The following is a 24,971-nucleotide window of genomic DNA, read 5'->3' on the forward strand; positions in this document are numbered from 1 at the left end:
TCCTGGGCTAGACTATGAGCTTTTGGGAACCAGGGTCTGTCTCTGATGTTTCCGAGTCCCTGGCACAAAACTGGGCATAGGGGAGATGTTTGATACACACTTCTCTGAATGGATAAGTTGATGTGTAAGTGAGTAGTGATTTCCCAAATAGAAGTGGAGATGACAATGGTAAGGGCCAGGGATCAGGGGAGAGGGAGAGCCCAGCACTGTACTCTGTTTACCCCAGCCTAAGTGAAGCTTCCAAAGGCTTTGCTGACCCGTTAAGGGTCTTGAGCTCACAAGCAACACCCAGGCTGAAAGACAAAGTACAGCCGGAGTCCGTGTGGGTCAGGAGTCAGGGTGGTGAGACTCAAGGAAAGCCAAGAACTCTGGGTGTCCCATGGGTGGACTGATCCAAGTCAGAGATTCTCTGAATGCTTCCGGCCCTCACTCACAGGGTAGGGAAAGCTGCAACAGAGGAAGGGTGGGCATCATGCTATTACTATGTGAACTGGCATAGGCCTAGTCTCCCTGAAGCCAGGGACTCCCCCTGGGATGGGAGTCCCAGTGATTTCCAGGACATAATCCAAGTTCTTGGTCACAGTCCTGATCTTGTGACCCTGCTTTAGGGGACAGCCTGGGCCCTTCTTCCTGGCAGAGTGTGAGTTCTTCCACCCAGGGAAGTTACAAAGCCAACTGAAACCAGGTGGGTACCAGGCACTCTTCCCACCCTGGCCATCGTCCGGTGGAAGTGAGGTGGGGTCACTGTAGGGTGAGACCCTAGAGCACCTGCTCTCCCTCCCCTCATCCCTTCCTGGCTTGGCCTGGCCCTGACCACCCTTGAAACCAGACTCCCTCTGCCCCAGGGCCTAGAAGGTGGGTGTGAGGAGGCTGGGACTGGGGGAGAGGAGCAACTGCTCTGCCAACCCCTTACCCAGAAGGCGAGAACACCTGAGCTGGGCCCAGTCCCTCTGCCCTCCACTTACTTCCTCCCCACCATACTCCCCCCACCCCCGTGAGCCTCCTAGGTTTGCATCAGGGTGAGACACAGAGGCATTGCCCAAGGTGTGGGCATGGTCCAGAAACCTCAAGCACTGTTTCTGCAGTATCAGGGCTGAGAGGGCCATCGGGGCACCAACTTCCTCCTCACACTAGAGGCCAGGGGAAGTCAGACCCACCTCCCCATCCCAAGCTCCGACCTGGTCTTAGAGAGAAGGGGTACCATAGAGGAGCTCTGTTAGAGCCCCCTCTCACTCAGTCCTGCACTGGTTAGACCCACTTCCAGGAGTCTGGGAAAATGGGAAATGTCAGTACCACCACCCTTTTGGTGAGGCTGAGAGTGGCGCTGGCATGTCTTGCTGGCAGAAGGGGCTCAGAAGGATGCAGTGCTGGGCTCCTCGCTGGTAGTAAGCGCTCACAGCTGCATCTGTGTGCAGAGCCACAGATGAACACAGTGTCCTTCCTTGACATCTTTACTCAAAGATTTGGGCCCTCCACCACCATTTTTAATGGAAACTAACAAACACCTTATGGGGAAAAAAGTGTGAAACTTACATGAGCTTTCAATAGGAGAGATTTCAAAGATATTTCATTCTTGGGATAAATGCTTCAGGGGTGTTCCCCAATTCAGTGCAAGTCCCCTCTCCACTCTGGTGGGAAAGTCTGAGAAATGTAAAAACAATGCATTTTCCTTCACTGTGTGATTGTAATTTTTATGAAGAGTCATTGAGACTCTAAGACCCAAAAGAGTATCTCCCTGATGGAGCAGGGGTTAAGACTGATGGTAGCAGATCAGCTCCTCAGAATGTCTGAACCAGAAGGGATGTTAAAGAACAAGTCGTGTCCTTCACTGACAAAAAAGTCCAGAAAGGATCTCTGTGACATGTCCAAGGTCACTGAGCCCCATCTCCAGGTTTCCAACACTACCTGCTTTGAAAACAGTTCTAGCAACCACCTAACATACCCCACCCAACCCCTGCCAAGATCCAGAGCTGCAGCTGTCCCTGCCGCCCCAGGGGCAGTGAAGTCTTCCTGGGTGCCGGTCTCCTGTCCATCTGTCTGTCCTTCCACAGGTGATTCCAGAACCAACTCAACCCCCAATAAAGGTGCACATGAGTTGTCTATATCCAGCTTTTTGCACTACCTGCTTTTGGTTCCTTGCCCTTGACAATTGCCTGGTCACATTCTCTCTACCCAGATGTTTTGAAAGTGGTTATAACCTTATTATTGTATTTTATTAGTCACTACTTGTAGTTTGTATGAGTCAGGGTACTGGAAGGAAACAGATGGCACACTCAGAAAGGGCTCAACTGAAGAGAACTTAATGGAGGGATTGTGATTGTTTACAGAGGGCTGGTAAAGCACCCGTAGACTAAAAACTGCAGGAAGCCATTTCCACCCATGGGTGCAGAAGGCAAGAGGGGGATGAGGTAATTAGAGCCCAGTGAGGGCCAGAGCCATGAAAGAGGGGCCACCCAGCAGAACCACTGCCTCTGGCAGAAGAGGGCAGCGAAGAAAAGGGAGTAGAAACGCCCCCACCCCCTCTCCATCTTCTGCCTGGACCTGCCATGGGCCAAACCATGTGGAAGCCAAATGGCAAGGGAGCCCAGGGAAGGCGGTCCGCAGAGGACCTGCTCCCAGGTGGAGAAGCAGAAAAGGGAAGAGGGAAGCCGAGGGACAGAGAATACCAGCACGTGGCTAATTTCTTTCTTCCACGAATCGCTTCTGCTTGTGAAGTGCCACATCAACCACTTCTCAATGGTTCTTGGGTGCTGCTTGCTGAGTTTTGATTTGGCTAAGTATTACCTGTGGTCTGATTGGACCAAACATCCATCAAAAATGGCCAGTCACTGGAGAGTACGGTGTGAAATTGTTCTTGCACTGAAGTCATATGCTGTTAGCTTTATTTTTCACAACTCTACAAATTCTGTCCATGGAACTGCCCCAAACCCAAGGTCCTGCCTCTCAAAAGTGCTGAAAATAGGTATTTCTTCCACTGACCTGAACAGTGGTGGGTGAAGTTTAAAATGCATGGGCTGTGCACATTACTTTCTTGCCTTTTGTGATCTAGAAGGAGGTCCAGGGCAAGTAAGGCCCTGGCCCAGTCAAAGCTATGGGCTGGAGGCACTTATTGGGGTTCATCTCATGTGCCAATGTTAATCACTAGATCAGTGTTCTGACAAGGATCCTGAGGCTGCATCTGGCCTCAGCAGTACAATGGTTGATTAGTGATGTCTGCCACTGACATGGACATAAGGGTGGTGGTGCAAGCGCCATCTTGGACCAAAGGAGTTACCTAGCTTGGCTCTCAGTGGAGCCTCTGTGATTTCCTCTATCAGCCCGTGACTTCACTCACTCTCATCCTTCTCTCTCTACCTCACCATGTTGGATCACATTGAGTAAGTTCACCCTAGGAACACGTCCAGCTAGCTCCACCTCAAACCCCCCAGCCAGCTGACCGAGGAAGCTAATCACGCTCTTCTCCACAGGCCACCACCCACGTGTATGTGACCATCGTGGATGAGAACGATAATGCGCCCGTGTTCCAGCAGCCCCACTACGAGATCTTACTGGATGAGGGCCCGGACACAATCAACACCAGCCTCATCACCATCCGGGCCCTGGATCTAGATGAAGGACCCAACGGCACAGTGACCTATGCCATCGTGGCAGGCAACATCATCAGCACCTTTCGTATCAACAGACACACGGTCAGCAGCTGGTGGAGGGGCCCGAGAAGAGGGTCAGCTGGCTAAAGGGACTGGAGGGAAGTTAGCGACATTGTGGGGGCAGAGCAAAGACGGAGTCCAGGAGGAGAACAGGATGGCAGCATGTGCGGGAAGATGAAAAGGCTGGGATAACGGGCTCCTTATCACGGCCAGGGTGTCAGGGCCTACCTCCCAGAGTGGTCAGAGAGTACCCCAGACCCATGACCCATTGACCACCATTGTCCTTCTGCACATCCCACAGGGCATCATCCGTGCTGCCAAGGAGCTGGACTATGAGATCAGCCACGGCCGCTACACCCTGATTGTCACCGCAACGGACCAGTGCCCACTCCTGTCACATCGCCTCACTTCTACCACCACGGTGGGTGGATGGGTGGGTGGCACACGGCCCCAGCTCGGACAGCTCCATGGGGAAACAGGGTAGGGAAAGACTATTCAGGAGAAACACCTCAATCCACAAGCCCTGTCCTGGTCTCTGCAACTCACCCAAATTTGCACTATGACTTTGAGATTACTGCACCTCCATGTGGCTGCAGCTGTGAGACAGATGAGTATGCCTGCCTTTCTCCCCTTCATGGGGAGAGCACAGACTCTGGTCAAGCCAGCAGGGGTTCATGTTCCTGGTCTTCTATCTCCTCTGTGACTCTGGGCAAGTCACTTAACCTCTCTGAGCTTCACTTTCCTCCTCTGTAAATGGGGGATAATACACATTGTTTCAGAGTATGGGAGCAGAAAATAAGACCAGATAAAATGACCATAGTACAGCAATAAGTAGAAGTTCATAGCATTATTATTCATAATATTATTCTGCCCATAGAAAGACTTTGAGAATAACAATAATTTATCTACATGTATAGCTTCAAAGACCCTCCCACACCCATCAAGCAGTATGATCCTTACATAAGCCTGGGAAGCGGAATTGTCAGGTCCAGTTTACAGATAACAGGGCTGGCTGGGATCCGTCCTGACTAAGCTCGCCCATCGTCTCAGGTGCTTGTGAATGTGAATGACATCAACGACAACGCGCCCACCTTCCCCAGAGACTACGAGGGGCCGTTTGATGTCACTGAGGGCCAGCCAGGACCCAGAGTGTGGACCTTCCTAGCCCATGACCAGGACTCAGGCCCCAATGGGCAGGTGGAGTACAGCATCGTGGATGGAGACCCCCTGGGTGAGTGGGCCTGAGCTTGGTGATGAGGGTGGCATGACCCAGTGGGCCTCTCCCTGACCCCTCTCAGGAATTGGATGAGAAAGGTCTTTCTAAGTGCTAATGGTAGTTTACCCCGGAATTGTGTGATCTTGCACTCTCTGGGCCTCAGTTTCCCCATCCATAAGATAATGAAAATAAACTCATCCCAGGAATATGGTGAGAACACCCTGAAATCTGGGAGTAGAGGCTTGTAGCCTGGAAGGTCACAGTCTCCTTTGAGAATCTGATAGAAAACACCCTGGGTCATCCCCAGAGTAAAGGCTCCAGGGAAGAGGAAAGAAGGAAAGACAAGCATGCTTGCCCCAGACCTTCAGGACCCCCCAAATGCACACCTGAGGGAGCACCCAGACTTCTCTGCACACCTCATCGTCATCCCTTAATGGCCTGCACAGCTGCCTTGGCTGATCCCCTCAGTTGAAGAGCAGTGTTTGCCTGGCCACAGCAGTTTCTCAAGATAGTTTTTACTCACGCTTGTGGAGTAGGAATCCCAAACTCAAGGCCTACTGGGGCAGTGCAGGGAGCATACATGGGGGGAAAGGTCTGGGCTAGAGAATAGGGCGCCAGGGGGCTGTGGCAGCCAATGGGGTCAGACTGATGCAGACCCAGGGGTGAGGACTTCCCGTTTTTATAAAGAAATGATGGAAATCCAAATCATTGTGAAACATCCTAATTTTTAATTGATTGCTCAGTAAATATTATTGACCATATTTGCTGATCACATTCCAGACGCTGAGTATACAGAATGGTTAAAAAAAAAAAAAATCAGACACAAATCCCTACCTTTATAGAACATGTGTTCTGGTTGGAAGATACAGGCCATGAACATAACTGATTAAGTAGATGACTTTGTCTATTGGGAGGTGCTAAGAAGGCAATGGCACCCCACTCCAGTACTCTTGCCTGGAAGGTCCATGGATGGAGGAGCCTGGTGGGCTGCAGTCCATGGAGTCGCTGAGAGTCGGGCACGACTGTGCGACTTCACTTTCACTTTTCACTTTCATGCATTGGAGAAGGAAATGGCAACCCACTCCAGTGTTCTTGCCTGGAGAATCCCAGGGACAGGGAAGCCTGGTGGGCTGCCGTCTGTGGGGTCACACAGAGTCAGATACGACTGAAGCGACTTAGCAGCAGCAGAGGGAAGTGCTATGGAGAAACATAAAGCCAGGAGAATGGGGAGTGCCAGGGTAACGGCTGCAGTTTTAGAACGCTCAAGGAAGACCTGTGCAAGGAGGTGACATTTGAGCAAAGACCTGAAGGAGGTGATGAATGGGTCATGTGGATATCCAGGGAAGAGCATGGTAGACAGAGAGAGCAGCAAGTGTAAAGGCTCTCAGGTTGGAGTGTGCCTGGCTTATTCACAGAGGAGCAAAAAGGCCCAGTGACGGGCATGAAGCCAACAAGGGAAAGAGTAGGAAGAGATGAGATCAGAGAGGTAACAGAGCCAGATGTTGTTGGGTCCTGCAGGCCATTGTGAAGACATGTCGCCTTCTCCAAGTGATGTGGGAAGCATAAGAGAGCTTTGAGCACCAGAGGGATATGATTTGACCTGAATTTCAACAGGAGCACTCCAGTTCCTGAGCTCAGAACAGAGAATAGAGGTTAAGGAATGACTGATACGAGCCCCTTGCAGTCACTCGGGCTAGAGATGTGAAGCTAAAACCAGGGAGGCGGCATTGGAAATGGTGAGAACTCTAGTGTATTTCATAGACAGCCAACAGGATGTGAGATGTAACTCACAGATGACACTAAGATTGGAGCCTGAGCAACTGTGCTATTAGCAGATGGGAAGACTGCAGGAGGAGTAGGAAAAGTGGGTTGGGGGAATGGGAAAGGTGAGGTTAGGTTTGAGATGTCAGATTGTCATTCAGTTGCTAAGTCATGTCTGACTTTGTGACCCCATGGACTGCACCACAACAGGCTTCCCTGTCCTTCACCATCTCCTGGAGTTTGCTAAAACTCATGTCTATTGAGTCAGTGATGCCATCCAACCATCTCATCCTCTGTCGCCCCCTTCTCCTCCTACCCTCAGTCTTTCCCAGTATGAGGGCCTTTTCCACTGAGTTGGCTCTTTGCATCAAGTGGCCAAAGTATTGGAGCTTCAGCATTAGTCCTTCCAATGAATATTCAGGGTTAATTTCCTTTAGGATTGACTGGTTTGATCTCCTTGCTGTCCAAGGGACTCTCAAGAGTCTTCTCCAGCACCACAGTTTGAAAGCATCATTTCTTTGTTGCTCAGCCTTCTTTATGGTCCAACTCTCACACCTGCACGTAACTACTGGAAAAACCACAGCTTTGAGTATTCGGACCTTTGTCAGCAAAGTGGTATCTATGCTTCTGAATACGCTGTCTAGGTTTCTCATTTCCTTGCCCTTTCTTCCAAGGAGCAAGCGTCTTTTAATTTCATGTCTGCAGTCACTGTCCACAGTGATCTTGGAGCCCAAGAAAATAAAGTTTCTCACTGTTTCTATTGTTTCCCCACCTGTTTGCCATGAAGTGATGGGCCTGGATACCATGATCTTAGTTTTCTGAATGCTGAGTTTTAAGTCAGCTTTTTCACTCTCTTCTTTCACCTTCATCAAGAAGTTCTTTAGTTCCTCTTCACCTTCTTCCATTAAAGTAGTATCCTCTGCATATCTGAGGTTGTCGATATTTCTTCCAGCAATCTTAATTACAGCTTGTGATCCATCCAGGCTGGCATTTCGCATGATGTAGTCTGCATATAAGTTAAATAAGCAGGGTGACAGTATACAGCCTTGACATACTCCTTTCCCAATTTTGAATCAGTCCACTGTTCCATGTCCAGTTCTAACTGTTGCTTCTTGTCCTGCATACAGGTTTCTCAGGAGACAGGTAAGGTGGTCTGGTATTCCCATCTCTTTAAGAATATTTCATAGTTTGTTGTGGTCCAGACAATCAAAGGCTTTAGCCTTTTTCTGGAATTTTCTTGCTTTTTCTATGATCCAGTGGATGTTGTCAATTTGATACCTGGTTCCTCTGCCTTTCTAAATCCAGCCTGTATATCTGGAAGTTCTCAGATCACATACTGCTGAAGCCTAGCTTGAAAGATTTTGAGCATAATCTTCCTAGCATGTGAAATAAGTACAATTGTACAATAATTGGAACATTCTTTGGCATTGCATTTCTTTGGGATTACAATGAAAACTGATCTTTTCCAGTCCTGTGGCCACTAATGAGCTTTCCAAATTTGCTGGCACATTGAGTACAGCACTTTCACAGCATCATCTTTCAGGATTTGAAATAGCTTAACTGGAATTCCATCACCTCCACTAGCTTTGCTCATAGTGATGCTTCCTAAGGCCCACTTGACTTCACATTCCAGGATGTCTGGCTCTAGGTCAGTGATCACACCATCGTGATTATCTGGGTCGTGAAGATCTTTTTTGTACAGTTCTTCTGTGTATTCTTGCAACCTCTTCTTAATATCTTCTGCTTCTGTTAGGTCCATACCATTTCTGATGAGCCCATCTTTGGATGAAATGTTCCCTTGGTATCTCTAATTTTCTTGAGGAGATGTCTTGTCTTTCCCATTCTATTGTTTTCCTCTCTTTTTTTGTATTAATGGCTGAGGAAGGCTTTCTTATCTCTCCTTGCTGTTCTTTGGAACTCTGCATTCAGATGCTTATATCTTTCCTTGTCTCCTTTGCTTTTCGCTTCTCTTCTTTTCACAGCTATTTGTAAGGCCTCCTCAGACAGCCATTTTGCTTTTTTGCATTTCTCTTTCTTGGGGATGGTCTTGATCCCTGTCTCCTGTACAATGTCATGAACCTCCGTCCATAGTTCATCAGGCACTCTGTCTATCAGATCTAGTCCCTTAAATCTATTTCTCACTTCCACTGTATAATCATAAGGGATTTGATTTAGGTCATACCTGAATGGTCTAGTGGTTTCCCCACTTTCTTCAATTTAAGTCTGAATTTGGCAATAAGGAGTTCATGATCTGAGCCATAGTCAGCTCCCGGTCTTGTTTTTGCTGACTGTATAGAGCTTCTCCATCTTTGGCTGCATAGAATATAATCAGTCTGATTTCAGTGTTGACCATCTGGTGATGTCCATGTGTAGAGTCTTCTCTTGTGTTGTTGGAAGAGGGTGTTTGCTATGACCAGTGTGTTCTCTTGGCAAAACTCTAATAGCCTTTGCCCTGCTTCATTCTGTACTCCAAGGCCAAATTTGCCTTGGTTTTACTCCAGGTGTTTCTTGACTTCCTACTTTTGCATTCTAGTCCCCTATAATGAAAAGGATATCTTTTTTGGGTGTTAGTTCTAAAAGGTCTTGTAAGTCTTCATAGAACTGTTCCACTTCAGCTTCTTCAGCATTACTGGTCAGGGCATAGACTTCAATTACCATAATTTTGTATGATTTGCCTTGGAAACGAACAGAGATCATCCTGTCGTTTTTGAGACTGCATCCAAGTACTGCATTTCAGACTCTTTTGTTGACTATGATGGCTACTCCATTTCTTCTAAGGGATTCCTGCCCACAATAGTAGATATAATGGTCATCTGAGTTAAATTCACCCATTCCAGTCCATCTTAGTTCACTGATTCCTAGAATGTCAACTTTCACTCTTGCCATCTCCTGTTTGACCACTTCCAATTTGCCTTGATTCATGGACCTAACATTCCAGGTTCCTATGCAATATTGTTCTTTACAGCATCGGACCTTGCTTCTATCACCAGTCACATCCACAACTGGGTGGTGTTTTTGCTTTGGCTCCATCCCTTCATTCTTTCTCGAGTTATTTCTCCACTGAGCTCCAGTAGCATAATTGGCACCTACCAACCTGGGGAGTTCATCTCTCAGTGTCCTATCTTTTTGCCTTTTCATACTGTTCATGGGGTTCTCCAGGCAAGAATGCTGAAGTGGTTTGCCATTCCCTTCTCCAGTGGACCACATTCTGTCAGACCTCTCCACCATGACCCGTCCATCGTGGGTGGCCCCACACAGCATGGCTTGGTTTCATTGAGTTAGACAAGGCTGCGGTCCGTGTGATCAGATTGGCTAGTTGTGATTGTGGTTTCAGTGTGTCTGCCTCTGACGCCCTCTCAGCGCCCACCGTCTTACTTGGGTTTCTCTTACCTTTACGTGCAAATGGAATTCCAGCTGAGCTATTTCCAATCCTAAAAGATGATGCTGTGAAAATGCTGCCCACAATATGTCAGCAAATTTGGAAAACTCAGCAGTGGCCCCAGGACTGGAAGAGGTCAGTTTTCATTCTAATCCCAAAGAAAGGCAATGCCAAAGAATGCTCAAACTACCACACAATTGCACTCATCTCACACGCTAGTAAAGTAATGCTCAAAATTCTCCAAGCCAGGCTTCCACAATACGTGAACCGTGAACTTCCAGATGTTCAAGCTGGTTTTAGAAAAGGCAGAGGAACCAGAGATCAAACTGCCAACATTTGCTGGATCATGGAAAAAGCAAGAGAGTTCCAGAAAAACATCTATTTCTCCTTTATTGACTATGCCAAAAGTCATATTCCATGAACTCATTTGAAAAGACCCTAATTCTGGGAAAGATTGAGGGCAGGAGGAAAAGGGAATGACAGAGGATGAGATGGCTGGATGGCATCACCAACTCAGTGGACATGTATTTGGGTAAATTCCGGGAGTCTGTGATGGACAGGGAGGCCTGGTGTGCTGCGGTTCATGCAGTTGCAAAGAGTCAGGCATGACTGAGCAACTGAACTGAACTGGTTCAGTTTTTTGTGTATTCTTGCCATCTCTTCTTAATCTCTTCTGCTTCTGTTAGGTCCTTGCCATTTCTGTCCTTTATTGTGCGCATCTTTGCATGAAGTGTTCCCTTAGTATCTCCAGTTTTCTTGAAGAAATCTCTAGTCTTTCCTGTTCTGTTGTTTTCCTCCATTTCTCTTCATTATTCACTTAAGAAGGCTTTCTATCTCTCCTTGATATTCTCTGGGAATCTGCCTTCAGTTGGGTGTATCTTTCCCTTTCTCCTTTGCCTTTCACTTCTCTTCTTTTCTCAGCTATTTGTAAGGCCTCCTCACACAACCTCTTTGCCTTCTTGCATTTCTTGTTCTTGGGGATGGATTTGGCTACCACCCCCGTACAGTGTCATGAACCTCCATCCATAGTTCTTCAGGCACTCTGTCTACCAGATCTAATCCCTTGAATCTATTTGTCACCTCCACTGTAAAATCATGAGGGATTTGATTTAGATCATACCTGAATGGCCTCGAGGTTTTCCCTATTTTTTTCAAATTGAACCTGAATTTCGCAATAAGGAGCTGATGATCTGAGCCACAGTCAGCTCCAGGTCTTTTTTTTGCTAACTCTGTAGAGCTTCTCCATCTTTGGCTGCAAAGAATACAATCAATCTGATTTCGGTATTGACCATCTGGTGATGTCCATGTGTAGAGTCTTCTCTTATGTTGTTGGAAGAGGGTTTTTTTGCTATAACCAGTGTGTTCTTTTGGCAAAACTCTGTTAACCTTTGCCCTGCTTCGTTTTGTACTCTAAGGCCAAACTTGCCCATTACTCCAGGTATGTCTTGACTTCCTACTTTTGCATTCCAGTCCCCTATGATGAAAAGGGCATCCTTTTTTGGTGTTAGTTCTAGAAGGTCTTGTAGGTCTTCACAGAACAGTTCAACTTCATCTTCTTTGGTGTTAGTGGTTAGGGCATAGACTTGGATTTCTGTGATACTGAATGGTTTGCTTTGGAAACAAACTGAGATCATTCTGTTGTTTTTGAGATTGCCTACAAGTACTGAATTTCAGACTCTTGTTGACTCTGAGGGCTACTCCATTTCTTCTAAAGGATTCTTGCCCACAGTAGCAGATATAATGTCAGATAGGGCTTGGGTATACAAACCAGGAGTTCAGGAGAGAAGTCTGCTGTTGAGAGAGGTATTTGGGAGTAGTCACCCCAGAGATATATGAAGGCATGAGATGAGAGGAGTGCATTGAGCTGGCTGACAGAGGAGAATAGAGCCTGGGATGAATTTTCAATTAAGAGACTATAAAAGCAAATCTACTTCTGTAAGGCCAGACTTGGAGCCCCTGCTGTCCAGAGCTTGGGATGGGTCACTCTGTTCTGATATGTCACTCTGTCATGTCCCAAAAAGTCCTTTCTCTGGCCAAGCACTCTGTGCCTTCCTGCTTTGCAGCCAGCAGAGCCTGGGCCTTTCTCTGCTATTGTCACACACAGAGGTGCTGTCACTTAACAGGAGTCCTGCTCCTGTTCAGGAGGCTGCCAGAGCCTGCTTGACAGGTGGGTGTTGGGTGGGCAGCTGTGCCCCCTCCCAGACAGGGGCCCTCTCTGCACCTGCCTCTAGGGTGCAGGACTCACACACATGGCCAGCAAACTGTTCCCTGGCACCAGCCTTTGCAGTCCTGTGCAGAGCCTGCTGGGTTAGATGTACACGTGACTGGGGCCAGCCCAGGAACTTGGGGCCTCATGGAGGCAGGCCAAGAGTAGACATTCAGAGCCCAAGGATAACCTGGCGGGGGTGGGGGGGGCTGGTCACTGAACAGAGCCCCCACTCCAGAGGAGATGAGCAGAGGCTGGGAGGGGTGGGGAGGCTGACAGTGCCCTGCTGGAGCAGCTGGCACAGGTCACAACATCCCCTCCCCATCTCTCTCCTCAGCTCTGGGTTCACTGACACCATGTTGGTAAATCAGGGGGTGGGGTGCTCTTTTCCGCAGAAAGCTGGTTTAGCGACACTGTGGGTAAAGGGATGCTCTCCAGGCCACCAAGCCTCAAGGTCACCTTCCCACCACTGCAGTCTGAGCATGGAGGGGGCTCCTGCTGGGGGGAGACTGGAGCCCCACTAAGCTGCAAGGAGACACGTGGTCAAAGAGCACTTGGGAAACAGGCCATATCGCTTGTGCCTCTGCCACCAGCCCCAGCCTTCTCAGAACCTACATCCTACCCCTTGTGGTAGGTCCACTCCTGGGACCCCTTTCGTACATCTTCATCTTCTGTGTAAGCCCCCAGCTTCTTCACAGGGCTGCCTGGGCTCCCTTTCAGGGTTCCCCTAATGATATAAAGAGCTGCGGTGGGTCCAGCACACACAGGATGAACGGGGCCTTGTCCAGTACCAGCACCACCCTGCAATGGCCTGTCCTTATTAGCCCATTTTTCAGATGAGAACATGAAGGCGAGATTTAATCGCATGCCCAAGGGCACATAGGAGTGAGTCAGCATGCATACCTGGATATGACTGTTGGAAAGCCTCTGATTTTAAACCTCTGTCTCCAGAAGCAGTGGAGTGATGGGGAGTTCAGGCCCCAGGGCAAGCTCTGAGGAGGATAACTTGCAGTGTGGGGGGCCTTTGACCTGCCCACTGCCTCACTGATCTGACCTCATGCGGCTCTAGCTTGGGCCCAGCCCCCATCACCTCAAGCCTGCTCCCCTGAGCTTCAGAACCTCTTCCCTTTCTTCCAGGAGGTGGCTGTCTTTGGAAAGAAGGCAGCTGGCCATCTGCTCACACATGGCCAGGTTCTGAGACAGGGCTGGGAAACCCCTACAAAGGGAATCCCCAGTCCTCTGGAGACCTTGGACTATCGGGCTCAGGAAATCCTGTTTCAAGCAGCTTCCGCCCCCCACTAAGCAGGGTGTAGCCCATAGGGCCACTGGGAGCAGGAAGGGCTGGTGGGAACTCCCAGCTGCAGGTGGGCCTCAGACAGGCTGTTTTGGTGAATCAGAGCAGTGGGAGCTGGGGGCAGAGAGTTATGAGGTAGGATGTGGAGGAGCAGGCAGAGCAAAGTGTTGGGGAGCTTGGGCCTCTGTCCTTACCGCACCCTGAGGCTATGTGTCTCAGCAAGTCAGTGCCCCACCCTGAGCCTCTGCCCCTAAATGTCAAAAGGGAAAGCGAAGGAAGTAACTTTCTCCCTGTCCGCATTTCCTGGGGGAGTGCATGGAGAGGAGCCCCTCTTCCTCAGGGTCTCTGCTGCTCCTCCCTTGTTCATCTTTCACTGTCAGCCCCCTGAGCGCTCCCATCCAGCTGGGACCCCACTCACTCCCCTGGCATTCCCCCGCCCCTGCTCTTCTCCTCCATTCCCTCCCTGACCTTACCCCTCCCACCCTGGCCAGCTCTGAGTGCTCAGGCCCTTGTGCACTGAGCTGAGATGCAGAGCACTGGGTTTGAGTCCAGTTGCTGTTGTTAACTTGCAGTGGGAGCTTGAACCATCAGCCTTCTTTCCCATTTCATTTTCCAAAGGACACGGGATGGTGTCTGAGGTCTCTTCCCATTCAGAGCCTGAGAATCTGAGGCTCTTACTCTAGGCATTCCCAGACATCTGGCCCCTCAGCCAGGCCAAGACAAGGACTGAGGCCACAGGGCCAGCTGAGGGGCCTCAGAAACCTCAGAGAAAGGAAGTCAGGGCCGACCAGGGGCTGAGGGGTGGCCACAGGCCCGGGAGATCCCTGGCTGCTCGCCACCTGGCTCAGTACCAGGGCTGAATGGAGGGCAGGTGGGGGCTCCCCGTCCTCAGTCCCTCCCACTCCATCCTCCCTAGTGCCTCACCACTGTCAGGGTGCTCCTCTGTGGTAAGCTTTGCCCTTCCCCAGTATCCTGTTTTGCAAGATGAGCTATCTGGAAAGAATAGCATATTACGAAGTTTCCGATACCTTCATTCATTGATTTCTGATCAAGGGTGGAGAGAAAACGAATGCCTGTGTAGAAAGGGAGCCCCCACTTTTCAACATAACCATCATACCCAGGTGGTCAGGGCTGCCAGGGCCTGAGTGGCCCCTGTCAGTACCCTAGCTGTACCCTAGCAGTTACCTGTTCCCCTCCGCCTACGTGTCCCAGCCTTTGGCAGGTCCTGAAGCTGGGGGTGCTGGAGACCCCTTGCCTCGACTGTAAGGCTCACTGGAGGAAGCGGAAAGAGGCCTGGGCTCCCCACCACTCCTGGCCATTCTCCGCTGACTCTAGCCTCTCCTGGGCAACACCCAGGGGAGTTTCTGATCTCTCCCGTGGAGGGGGTGCTGCGGGTCCGGAAGGATGTGGAGCTGGACCGGGAGGCCATTGCTTTCTACAACCTGACCATCTGTGCCCGAGACAGAGGGGTGCCCCCGCTCAGCTCCACGGTGAGTCTGGGGGCCCTGTACCATTGGCTTCACCTCCCCACCCCCGGAATTCTCCACAGAGACGCCTCTAAACACTGCCACCCTCACGCCCAGAGCGGCCTCAGGCTGCTCTAGAGCCAGTCCAGGCCCTCGGGGCCCCTAACAGACCTGCGAGTCCTTGTGGGGCTCACCCGTGGAGGCTGGGCCTGGCGGCCACGGCCGCTCGGCGCTCCCAGGGGAGACTTCGCTGTCAGCACCTGTCACTGCTGTTTGCACCCTGCCTCTGCCTCTTTACCTTTTCTGCCTCCCTCTTATCCTCACTTTCATCCTCTTGCCGCCTTTATCATTTTCCTTTCTTCCTCTTTCTTCCCCATGACCAGAGGCGCCTCTCCCTCTTCAGGTGCCACCTCTTTGCCATCTTGCTCCATCTGCCCCCACCTCCACTGTCTCCTTGGCCACCATGTCCACCGTCCCTTTCTCTTCCTCCTCTCCCTCCCTCCATCTCCCCCAGACCCCCTTCTCTCCTGGTCCTCCTCCTTCACCTCCTTCTCCCCCTTGACCTGCCTCAGATGCTGGTGGGGATCCGGGTGCTGGACATTAACGACAACGACCCTGTGCTGCTCAACCTGCCCATGAACGTCACCATCAGTGAGAACAGCCCCATCTCCAGCTTCGTCGCTCGTATCCTGGCCAGCGATGCTGACAGCGGGTGCAACGCCCTCCTCACCTTCAACATCACTGCAGGCAATCGAGAGCGGGCCTTCTCCATCAATGCCACGGTAGGGCCAAGTCTGACCCCAGGGAAGCCCCCAGGATTTTTGCTAAAAGAGAGGACCCTGCCCTAGGGGCTTTGCTACTCTACTGTCTGGGTTTCTGCTGGTTCCACTTCCTCCTCAAGTCTCTGCCCTCGATTGGCATTTGGGGGTCTGGAAAGCTTGGAGTCTTGGATTCCTAAGTGAGCCACTTCTGGGACCCCTGTCACCCCATGGCTTGTCATGTGCAGGGATGAGACCAGAGCTTTGGTGCCCCTTGTTTGCATCAAGGTGCACCAAGAAGTCCTCACATGGCCTCTTGGAGTGTTACTAGCTGCTGACCCCCTGGAGTCCTCCGAAGGACCATCCCTCTCAGGAAGGGGGGCACTCTTGGCCTGCTAACCCATTGTGGTTGTTGCATCTTTAGCGATTTAGGGAGGTCATCCACAGACACTCCTGCAGGCAGGGCAGTTGGGCCTTGGTGAGCCAGAGCCCAAAGTGGGGGACAAGTCACCCCTCAACTCACCAGTCTCTACATCCCAGACAGGGATCATCACAGTGAACCGGCCCCTGGACCGTGAGCGGATCCCAGAATACAGGCTGACCATCTCCGTGAAGGACAACCCAGAGAACCCACGCATAGCCAGGAGGGTGAGACTGCAGGGGGTGGGGTGGGGGAGGGGCACGGCTCCACTGGATTTATCCAGGTGGCATGGCCTGGGCTTAGATGCATTGCATTTACAGTAAGCAACGGCTCAGTTCAAATCCTATTTCCGCCTGTCAGTGGGTGTGTGGCTTTGGCAAGTCAGTTTTCCTTAGCGTCTACTTTCTCTTCTGCTAAGTGGACACACACCAAAGTCATGGCGAGGCCTCGAAGGAGCCAATACCTGTAAAGTCCTTGGCCCAGAGCCTGGCACATGGCAAACACTCAGTAAACACCAGCTAGCATCTTTTCTCCTCAAACCACTGATATCTGGGCATACAGGACTGGGGGGAGGGGGAGGGTGCGAGCAGGGCAGGGGTACCTGTACTCACAGCATGTACTCTGGGATTCCAAAAGGGTTACATTTTCCAGGTGGCTTTTCCCTAAAGGGCTTCCCTGGTGGCTCAGACGGTAAAGAATCTGCCTGCAATGTGGGAGACCTGGGTTCAATTCCTGAGTTGAGAGACCTGGGTTTGATTCCCTGAGCCTGAAGAAGGGAATAGCTACCTACTCCAGTATTCTGGCCTGGAAAACTCCATGGACAGAGGAGCCTGGCAGGCTACAGTCCATGGGGTCGCAAAGAGTCGGACATGACTAAGCAACTTTCACTTCACTTTCCCTCAAAAGCCAAAAAGTTGTCTCTCTTTACTAAGAGGAGATGGGTATTGCAAAGCAAACAGTGCATTCAGGGGTCGGGTCAGCCCTCTTCCCTGTCCACGAGGTCTGGGTCCTGGGCAGGAGTCCTAGGGTCTGGCTCATCTCAGCTCTCCTTCTGACCAGTTGATGTCTCAGCCCTTTCTGGGCCTTGGTTTTCGTGTCTGTACAGGCTGAGGAGCCTTAAGGCCAGAGGTCCTTGCTGACCGCCAGTATTCTCATCCCCTGTGCCTTCCCTTCCTTCCTTCCTTCTCTCACTCCTACCTTTTCCTCCTGCTGTCACGCCCTCCCCCACGGACACCTGCCCTCTTAGGAGGGCCTGGGGCATCCCGAAAGGAACAGCATGGAGTGATGGGAAGGAAGCTTGGAGGCTGCTGGGCCCCATCCTGCTGCTAAGTTGCCAGGCATCTTTGAGTAATCACCGCCTTCTCTGGTTCCCCCATGTCTGCAGTGAAGAAGCTTCCAGGGTACTGGGGAGGTTCCAAGAGATAAGGATTGTACCTGTGGTTTTTGAAAGGTGTGAAGTGCAGTACCGGACTGAACTCTGACCAGGGCATGAGGCCAGCTAAGAGGATCTGGAAACTAAGGTTCATCTTCCTGGCTGAAGTCCTTCCTTATCATGAGATGGAACATGACTCAATACCATTTACATCCATTCTCCTGTGAACTTCACACATCTCTGTGAAAAGGAGTTAAGATCCCCATTCATCAGATTGGAAAACTGAGTCCCAGGGAAGGGAAAAGATTTGCCCAAGGCCACCCTGTGAGCTGCTGGCATAGCTGGGGCTTGAACCCAGGTCTCTGGACCCATGGTGTGGGCTCTTTAATCATCTACCTCTCTTCCTGGACCTTCCTCCCACCCCACTTCCCAGTCTTCCTCCCCTGGAGCACTTCGCCAGACCAGAACATGGCCTTCAGCCTGTCCCCCATTGTGCCTCCCACAGGATTTTGACTTGCTGCTCATCTTTCTTGCGGATGAGAATGACAACCACCCCGTCTTTACTGAGAGCACCTACCTGGCGGAGGTGATGGAGAACTCTCCTGCTGGTAGGTGCTGGGCCCACCTGGGAACCCCTGCTGCTACCAGGCACCCCCTGAGCTCAGATGCCGAGGACCTGCTTGTGCCTGCTCGGGGCCCAGCTGAGGCCTGGCTGAACACAGAGCTGGCAAGTGCAGAAGGGTGTGGTGGGGAGAAGGGAGTGCAGCTCTGAAGGGCTGGAGGACCAGGGCTGCCAGGCTCCTAGAGGCCACCAAGGAGGCCGCAGGTCTGGTTGGAGGCAGTCATTGGTCCCCAAGACTGAGAAGAGCCCCACTTCCCCTCCTCAAGGGCCACTTAGCCATAAGGCTACCCAGGAGGGGAGTAAGCCCACTCTTCATGCTCCCCCAGCTCCAGGAGCATAGCGCATCCTGGAGGCTTCTGAGAGCTCAGGGAGCATGTGAGATCAGAAGGGGGAGGGCCCCTCACAGATCAGTGTGGCTCTCCCCCACACACGTGCACTGTCTCCTCTTCACTGCCTCCCCGAGGACGTCCTCTCACTCCTCCCCAGCCCCCAGAGCTTGGAGTCTTAAGTTAGGAAGAGGTGAGCTGGGATACTCCCTGTCTCTGGCTGGCTGTCTCCCCTGTAGGAATATGAATCTTAAATCTGCCTGTGTATATGCTCACACATGTGCCAGTGCACGTCCATGTGAGGCATATGTGCAGCTTACACGTGTGCAGAGATACACAGAGGTGCCTGCACGATGCACTCCATGTGCAGATATAACCGCCTGCGGAGGCAGAATGCACAGCGTGGGCCTCCCAGGCCTGTGAGCATTACAGAGTGAGTGCTGTGGCTGTGTAAACACGGAGTCTGGTGCACACATGTGGGTCCTAGTCTTGAGTGGTCAGACAGCCGTTGGAGCATTGTGTACACACACATGTGGGCAGACTGGGCCGGGGGTGCATACCTAGACAGGGCCCCACACGGGGAGGGGACGTCAGGGAGCCCCCAGACCCTCCCGTGGTGGCCAGCCTCAAAGGCTGCTGGGAAGGCCGGCGTGCTCCGGGCGGGCCGGAGGGGCTTGCTCACCGCTGTTGTGTTTTCTCCCCAGCAGGGCTTTGAGGCTGCTCCCCAAGCATCTGCGTCAGTCTGCCAAGGCTGCCGCAGCCCGGCCCAGGGCCCCCCAACCTGTCCGCCTCACCTCCCCTCCTCTCATCCATTGTCAGCCATGGCTCACCGGGGCGGGGCGGGGGAGGGCGGGCGGGGGCTCAAGTTGACCCTGCAGTGACCCCTCTCCCCCGGCCCAGGGACCTCCCTGACGGTGCTCAACGGGCCGGTCCTGGCCCTGGATGCAGACCTGGACGTCTACGCTGTGGTGACCTACCAGCTGCTGGGCGCCCAGAGCGGGCTCTTTGATATTGACAACAGTACCGGTGAGGCCTCTGCACACGCCCCCAGCTCTCCCAGCCCAGCTCCAAGTCTTCCTTGTAATGGCCTCCACCACTAGATCTGGGGTCTCCTTTCTCAGTGCTGGGTCCAGGCTCTCCAGAGGGACCCTGTTCCTCACAGCCCCCATCTTACAGCTGGATTAGGCCACCCAGGGGCCAGCGAGGAAGAACCAGGAAGAGGCTTGGGGTCAACAGAAGTGACCTGCTGATGCATAAACTCAGCCTCAGTAGAGAGCCCCCAAAACCCACTCCTCCTTGTCTCCTCCCCCGCTGGAGGATGGGGCCCCTAGTCTCCCAGAGGAAGCAACCACCCTCGAACCAGACTCAAAACTGCTCTGTTGCGTCAGTCTAGGCCGAGCCAATTTGGTGACAGGAGACAAGGAGGGATGTGCTGGCACCTGTCTCAGCAGAGCTGCTCAACCCTCCAGCCTGAGGCACTCATCTCAGGCAGAACTCTGGAGAATTGCCAAGGACACCTGGGGAGGGGACCTCCCTAAACATTGGTCGTTGAACCTTGGAGGAAGAAAGTCATTGTGTTGCTTTCTCTGCTCCTCTTTCATCTCTGTCCCCATCACGCCTTACCTTTTTCTGTCCCCCCTGGGTTGGCTCTTGCCCGGTTTCTCCACCACATCTCTTATCCTTTGTATCTCCCTGGCCGGTGGTGCTGGGTACCAGGTGTGGTGACAGTGAGGTCAGGTATCATCATTGACCGGGAGGCCTTCTCACCCCCCGTCCTGGAGCTGCTGCTGCTGGCTGAGGACATCGGGCTGCTCAATGGCACCGCTGACCTGCTCGTCACCATCCTGGATGACAATGACAACTGGCCCACCTTTAGCCCTGCCGCTGTCACCGTCCACCTGCTGGAGAACTGCCCACCAGGTAGGCGGGGGTCAGGCCCCAGCCTCCAGACGGGAGCTGGTCGTGTGTGGGGATTGCAGCCTCACAGTTTGGAGGCAGAAGTCGCCTCCAGCGGGGAGAAGGATGGGCAGCGGGGAGAAGGGTGGGCGGAGAGGGGGTCAGGAGACCCACGTCCCCCTCCCTTCCTTTCTCAGACCTACAGTGTCTTGTGAACAAAACAAAATTGTTAAGATATGTTCCCTCCGTGTTCCTGTATGGAAAGATTGATTGTTTCAAAGTCAAAATAGGATTAACATGATTTCCATCAAAATCAAATATGATTTGGGAGATAAGTTTGATTCTAAAGAACATTTTGAAAAATAAGTGTAATAAAGCTAGATTTGTCTTACCAGGTTTTACAACATATTACCAGTATTTAAAACCACATGATATGAACACAAGACTCTGAGACAAAGTAGCCCAGCAACAGTGATGGGTAAATTAAGAAATGTAACATTATGTCATAAAGGAAATGATAAAACCAGTAGTGAAAACTGTTCAGTGTGCAAAACATTTGTTCATATTTAGTGTAGATTCTCATCCCATGTCAGACACCAGAAAGAAACCCAAAGACACCCTAAAGAAAATATAAAAGAGTATAAAACATTAAAAAATAAGAGAAGACACTTCAGGTGAATATTTGTCTGCTTTAAAGATAAGGTTCTAAGCATTTAAGAAACAGGAAAACATAAAAAAGGGAAAAATATTAAGTTCTGGTACATATGAACCATTTCAACTTCTTTACATCATATAACTAGTATCAAAAGGTGAACTAAAAACTGAGAAGAAAAGATATTTATCACAAGTTATTATAATTATATAGTTTGTATAAATTGACCAAAAATAGGCAAAGGACAAAAACTGACACTTTGCAGAAGAGAAGATACAACTAATCATTGAATTATTAAAAAATTGTTCAGTCTCAAATAATCAAAATAAATAGGACAAAATCAAAATAAATAAGGAAAATAAAATAGGACACCATTTTTGTAGAAAATTGCAGATGAAAAAAATGCATAAAAGATGGATGCTTATTTGCAAAATAGAATTAGACTCACAGACTTTGAAAACAAATTTATGGTTACCAAAAGAAGCTGGGGGTGGAGGGATAAATTAGGAGCTTTGGATTAACAGATACACACGACTATGGATTAACAGATACACACGACTATGTATAAAACACATAAACAATAAGGACCTACTATATAGCACTGGGAACTATATTTAATGTTCCTGCAATAACCTATAATATAAAAGAATATATATTATATACATATAACTGGATCACTTCGCTGTACATCTGAAACTAGTACAACATTGTAAATCAACTATACTTCAATTAAAAATAAATACATTTAAAAATATATAACAAAATAACAAAGATAGGTGCTAGCAAGGCTATTGTGGGAAGAGGCCCTTGTGACCCCCAAGGAAAGTATCTTGGTGGGATGTTTTTATATAAAAGGTAACTGTCAGCTGCTCCCCATTCCCACCCCCACAGGATTCTCAGTCCTTCAGATCACAGCCACGGATGAGGACAGTGGCCTCAATGGGGAGCTGATCTACCGAATAGAAGCTGGGGCTCAGGACCGCTTCCTCATCCACCCAGTCAGCGGCATCGTCCGCGTCGGCAATGCCACCATCGACAGGGAGGAGCAGGAGTCGTATAGGCTGACAGTAGTGGCCACCGACCGGGGCGCCGTCCCTCTCTCGGGCACAGCCATCATCACTGTCCTTATCGATGACATCAATGACTCCCGCCCCGAGTTCCTCAACCCCATCCAGACGGTGAGTGTGCTGGAGTCAGCTGAGCCAGGCACTGTCATCGCCAACGTCACCGCCATTGACCGTGACCTCAATCCTGAGCTGGAGTACCACATCATCGACATTGTGGCCAAGGACGACACTGACCGCCTGGTGCCTGACCAGGAGGATGCCTTTGCCGTGAATATCAACACAGGTACAAAGGCCTGCTCCCCTCCGGCCCTCCTCCGGACTCCCTGCCCAGTCTCCTGGTTCTCTGCTTTCTCCCTTACCCTCCTTGCTGCTCCCTCTCTCTGCTCCTCCCTACCCATCAGCTGCTCCTTCCTCCTCTCCTCTCCCTCCTACTGACACCACATCCTTCCCTCTCTTTGCCATCTCTCCCCTGACTCTTTCCCTCTCTCCCTTCTCTTCTTCCTTCCCCCTTGACCAGCTCCCTAATTATCTTACTCTACCAGTATTGTATGAGTGTGCCCATCTCACCACACTTGTGATAGCGTTAAATATTATAGGAAAATTGCATTTTTTAATATGTATTTCTTTAATAACTGAGTGGCTGAACACTTTCTTCATATGTATCCAGGCCATTTAACTTCTTTCTAAGTTTCACACACACACACACACACATATATATGTACACACACATATATATTTCTATGTTATATGTGTGTATATGTATACCCTTAATGATTTTCTTACACTATCACAAACCAAAGGGAAACTGTGGCTTATCTTTCACAATTTTTGCAGCTTATAACTTTGACTTTAATTTTATTATTTTTCTAAAAGTTCAGCATTTTTGCCTCCGAGGGGAGTTAAGGGGGAGACATGGAACTAACTTATAGATATACTTCTTGGATGGCCCAGAGAAGTGACAGAAAAACTAACATGGCTATGGCAAAATGCTAAAAATCATTGTTACTCAGAGAAATGCATAGTAAAACAGCAATGAGATATTGGTTTTCCATATGTGACCAGCAGACATTAGGACGCTGGACAGCACTGAGTATTGGTAACAATGTGGGAACATCATATACTACTGTAGGAATTTTGACTAATTTCCTATCTAGACAGCAATCCAGCAATACCCAATGACCCAGCAATTCTGCTCCTAGATATATGTCCCAAGGAGGTTCTCAGGTTGATAATGAGACTGTTTGAGGATGTTCACTGCAGTGTTATTGGTGACAGGAGCTTGAGGGCAACCAAGGCATCCATCCCTGGGATACTGGAGAGTAAAATGTGGTGGGTGCACGTCATGGGACACCAGGCAGCTTAGAAGCAATAGACTAGGCTCACACAGAGAAACGTGAGGTGGGGGCAGGGAGCCTTAAAATCAAGTACTTACTGAAAATGATAAGAAACAGAATGGGTTATATACGTATATATATACGTGTGTGTGTGTGTATACTCAAATCCCATTGCATAAATATAAAATACATACACAAAAACAATACATGATTTTCAGGAACACTTTCAATAAATACACTTGAATACATTGCCCAAGGGGAGGAGAGAAGGGGAGAGGAGTGTGAGAACAGAAGGGAAGAGATACATACATAAAACAAGAGTAATGCCAATGACCATCATGTGCAAACAACTAAAGAGTAGATTAAATCAATATGCCTCTGAGGCCCAAAGGGAAAAAGAAGACAGGAAAACCAGGAGCCACTAGGAGGAATTAGATGACTTAGTCCTGAGTCAGGTTAGCAACGTTCCCACTGCAGTGGTTTCTCAGGACCATGGAGAGCTGCCCCATGCCCCTGCCCAGCTTTATGCATACTGTTGCCTCTACCATTTTTTCCTGTTCTCTCTCCAACTGACTCTCTTCTCTCTGTTTTCCTTTCCAGTGTCTTCTCTGCCCCTCTTTCTCATGCTTTCCTCCTCCCTTGCTCGCCTCTCTCTTTCTAGAGCCTCAGCCCGCTGGGTGCTCCTCTCTACTAGGCTCCCCCTTTCTCCCCTAGCTTCCCACCCCTCTGCCTCTTCCCATCCACCCCATCCCTCCCAAATCTCCTGCCCTGATCAGCTCTGAGCCCTTCAGTCCCCTATGCCCTGCTCTGCTCCATCCCCTCTGCACCCTGAACTAACTGGTGTTAACCCTCTTCTCTCTTCCTCATGGCTGGCAGGCCCACAGGTTTGAGCTCTGTTTCTCTGTCACTTCCCACCTCATCTCTTCTCTGCTTCACCCCATCGCCTTCCTCCATACCCACCGCACCCCCACCACCCTTCCCATCCTGTGGGACCTGGGCCAAGGCCGTGGCCCAGCCTTTGCAGACTGAATGCAGCCACCCTCTCCCCATCCTCGCTCCCCAGCCTCGGGGACGGGGAGCGAGAGTAGGAAGAGGAGGAGGAGGAGGAGGCAGCGGCCCAGGGTAAGTGACTGCCCCACCATGGGGGACCCGAGGAGGACAGGAGTTCAGCAGGGGGAGTCTGCCAAGGGGGAAGGGAGTCCCAGACACCCCAGTACCTGAGAGGGAGCTGGGAAAGAGAGGAGGTTTCACCCTAGGATGAGGCCAATGGGAGGAAGAGCCACCAGGCCCTCACACTGGCAGGAAGAACAGAGCCAGGCCTGAGATCGGCAAAACTGTCTGTCCAGTTCAAGCCCAAACTTCTGGAGGGCTCCTCTGTGAATCAGGAGCAGGCTAGGGCTTGGGGGCAGTGGGTAGGAGGGAAGGAAACAGCTCTTTGTTGTACAGCTCCTTTGTCAGGCGGCCATGCCACGCCCCGCAACCCCGTTATCATGACAAGGGGGTGGGCCTTACTGTCCAGCTGTGCCACTGCTTGCTGTCCCTTCCAGGGACCCC

The 24,971-nt window shown here is 50.6% G+C and overlaps 1 protein-coding gene across 6 annotated transcripts in view; it reads left to right on the plus strand.

Annotated features, from left to right (window-relative positions):
• CDH23 (cadherin related 23) overlaps nucleotides 1-24,971 on the plus strand; it is a 460,382-nt gene that overhangs the window by 418,106 nt on the left and 17,305 nt on the right. For all 6 annotated transcript variants that reach the window (NM_001191206.3, XM_059882629.1, XM_059882622.1 and 3 more), the window contains 10 exons: nucleotides 3,468-3,689; nucleotides 3,949-4,068; nucleotides 4,698-4,878; nucleotides 14,860-14,993; nucleotides 15,542-15,751; nucleotides 16,268-16,375; nucleotides 18,026-18,128; nucleotides 19,369-19,494; nucleotides 20,185-20,388; nucleotides 21,908-22,366. In NM_001191206.3, coding sequence (NP_001178135.2) covers nucleotides 3,468-3,689; nucleotides 3,949-4,068; nucleotides 4,698-4,878; nucleotides 14,860-14,993; nucleotides 15,542-15,751; nucleotides 16,268-16,375; nucleotides 18,026-18,128; nucleotides 19,369-19,494; nucleotides 20,185-20,388; nucleotides 21,908-22,366 — 1,867 coding nt within the window. The remainder of the gene's footprint in view (nucleotides 1-3,467; nucleotides 3,690-3,948; nucleotides 4,069-4,697; nucleotides 4,879-14,859; nucleotides 14,994-15,541; nucleotides 15,752-16,267; nucleotides 16,376-18,025; nucleotides 18,129-19,368; nucleotides 19,495-20,184; nucleotides 20,389-21,907; nucleotides 22,367-24,971) is intronic.

Source organism: Bos taurus, chromosome 28 (genome assembly GCF_002263795.3).
Source record: "Bos taurus isolate L1 Dominette 01449 registration number 42190680 breed Hereford chromosome 28, ARS-UCD2.0, whole genome shotgun sequence".
NCBI classification, from domain to species: Eukaryota; Metazoa; Chordata; class Mammalia; order Artiodactyla; family Bovidae; genus Bos; species Bos taurus.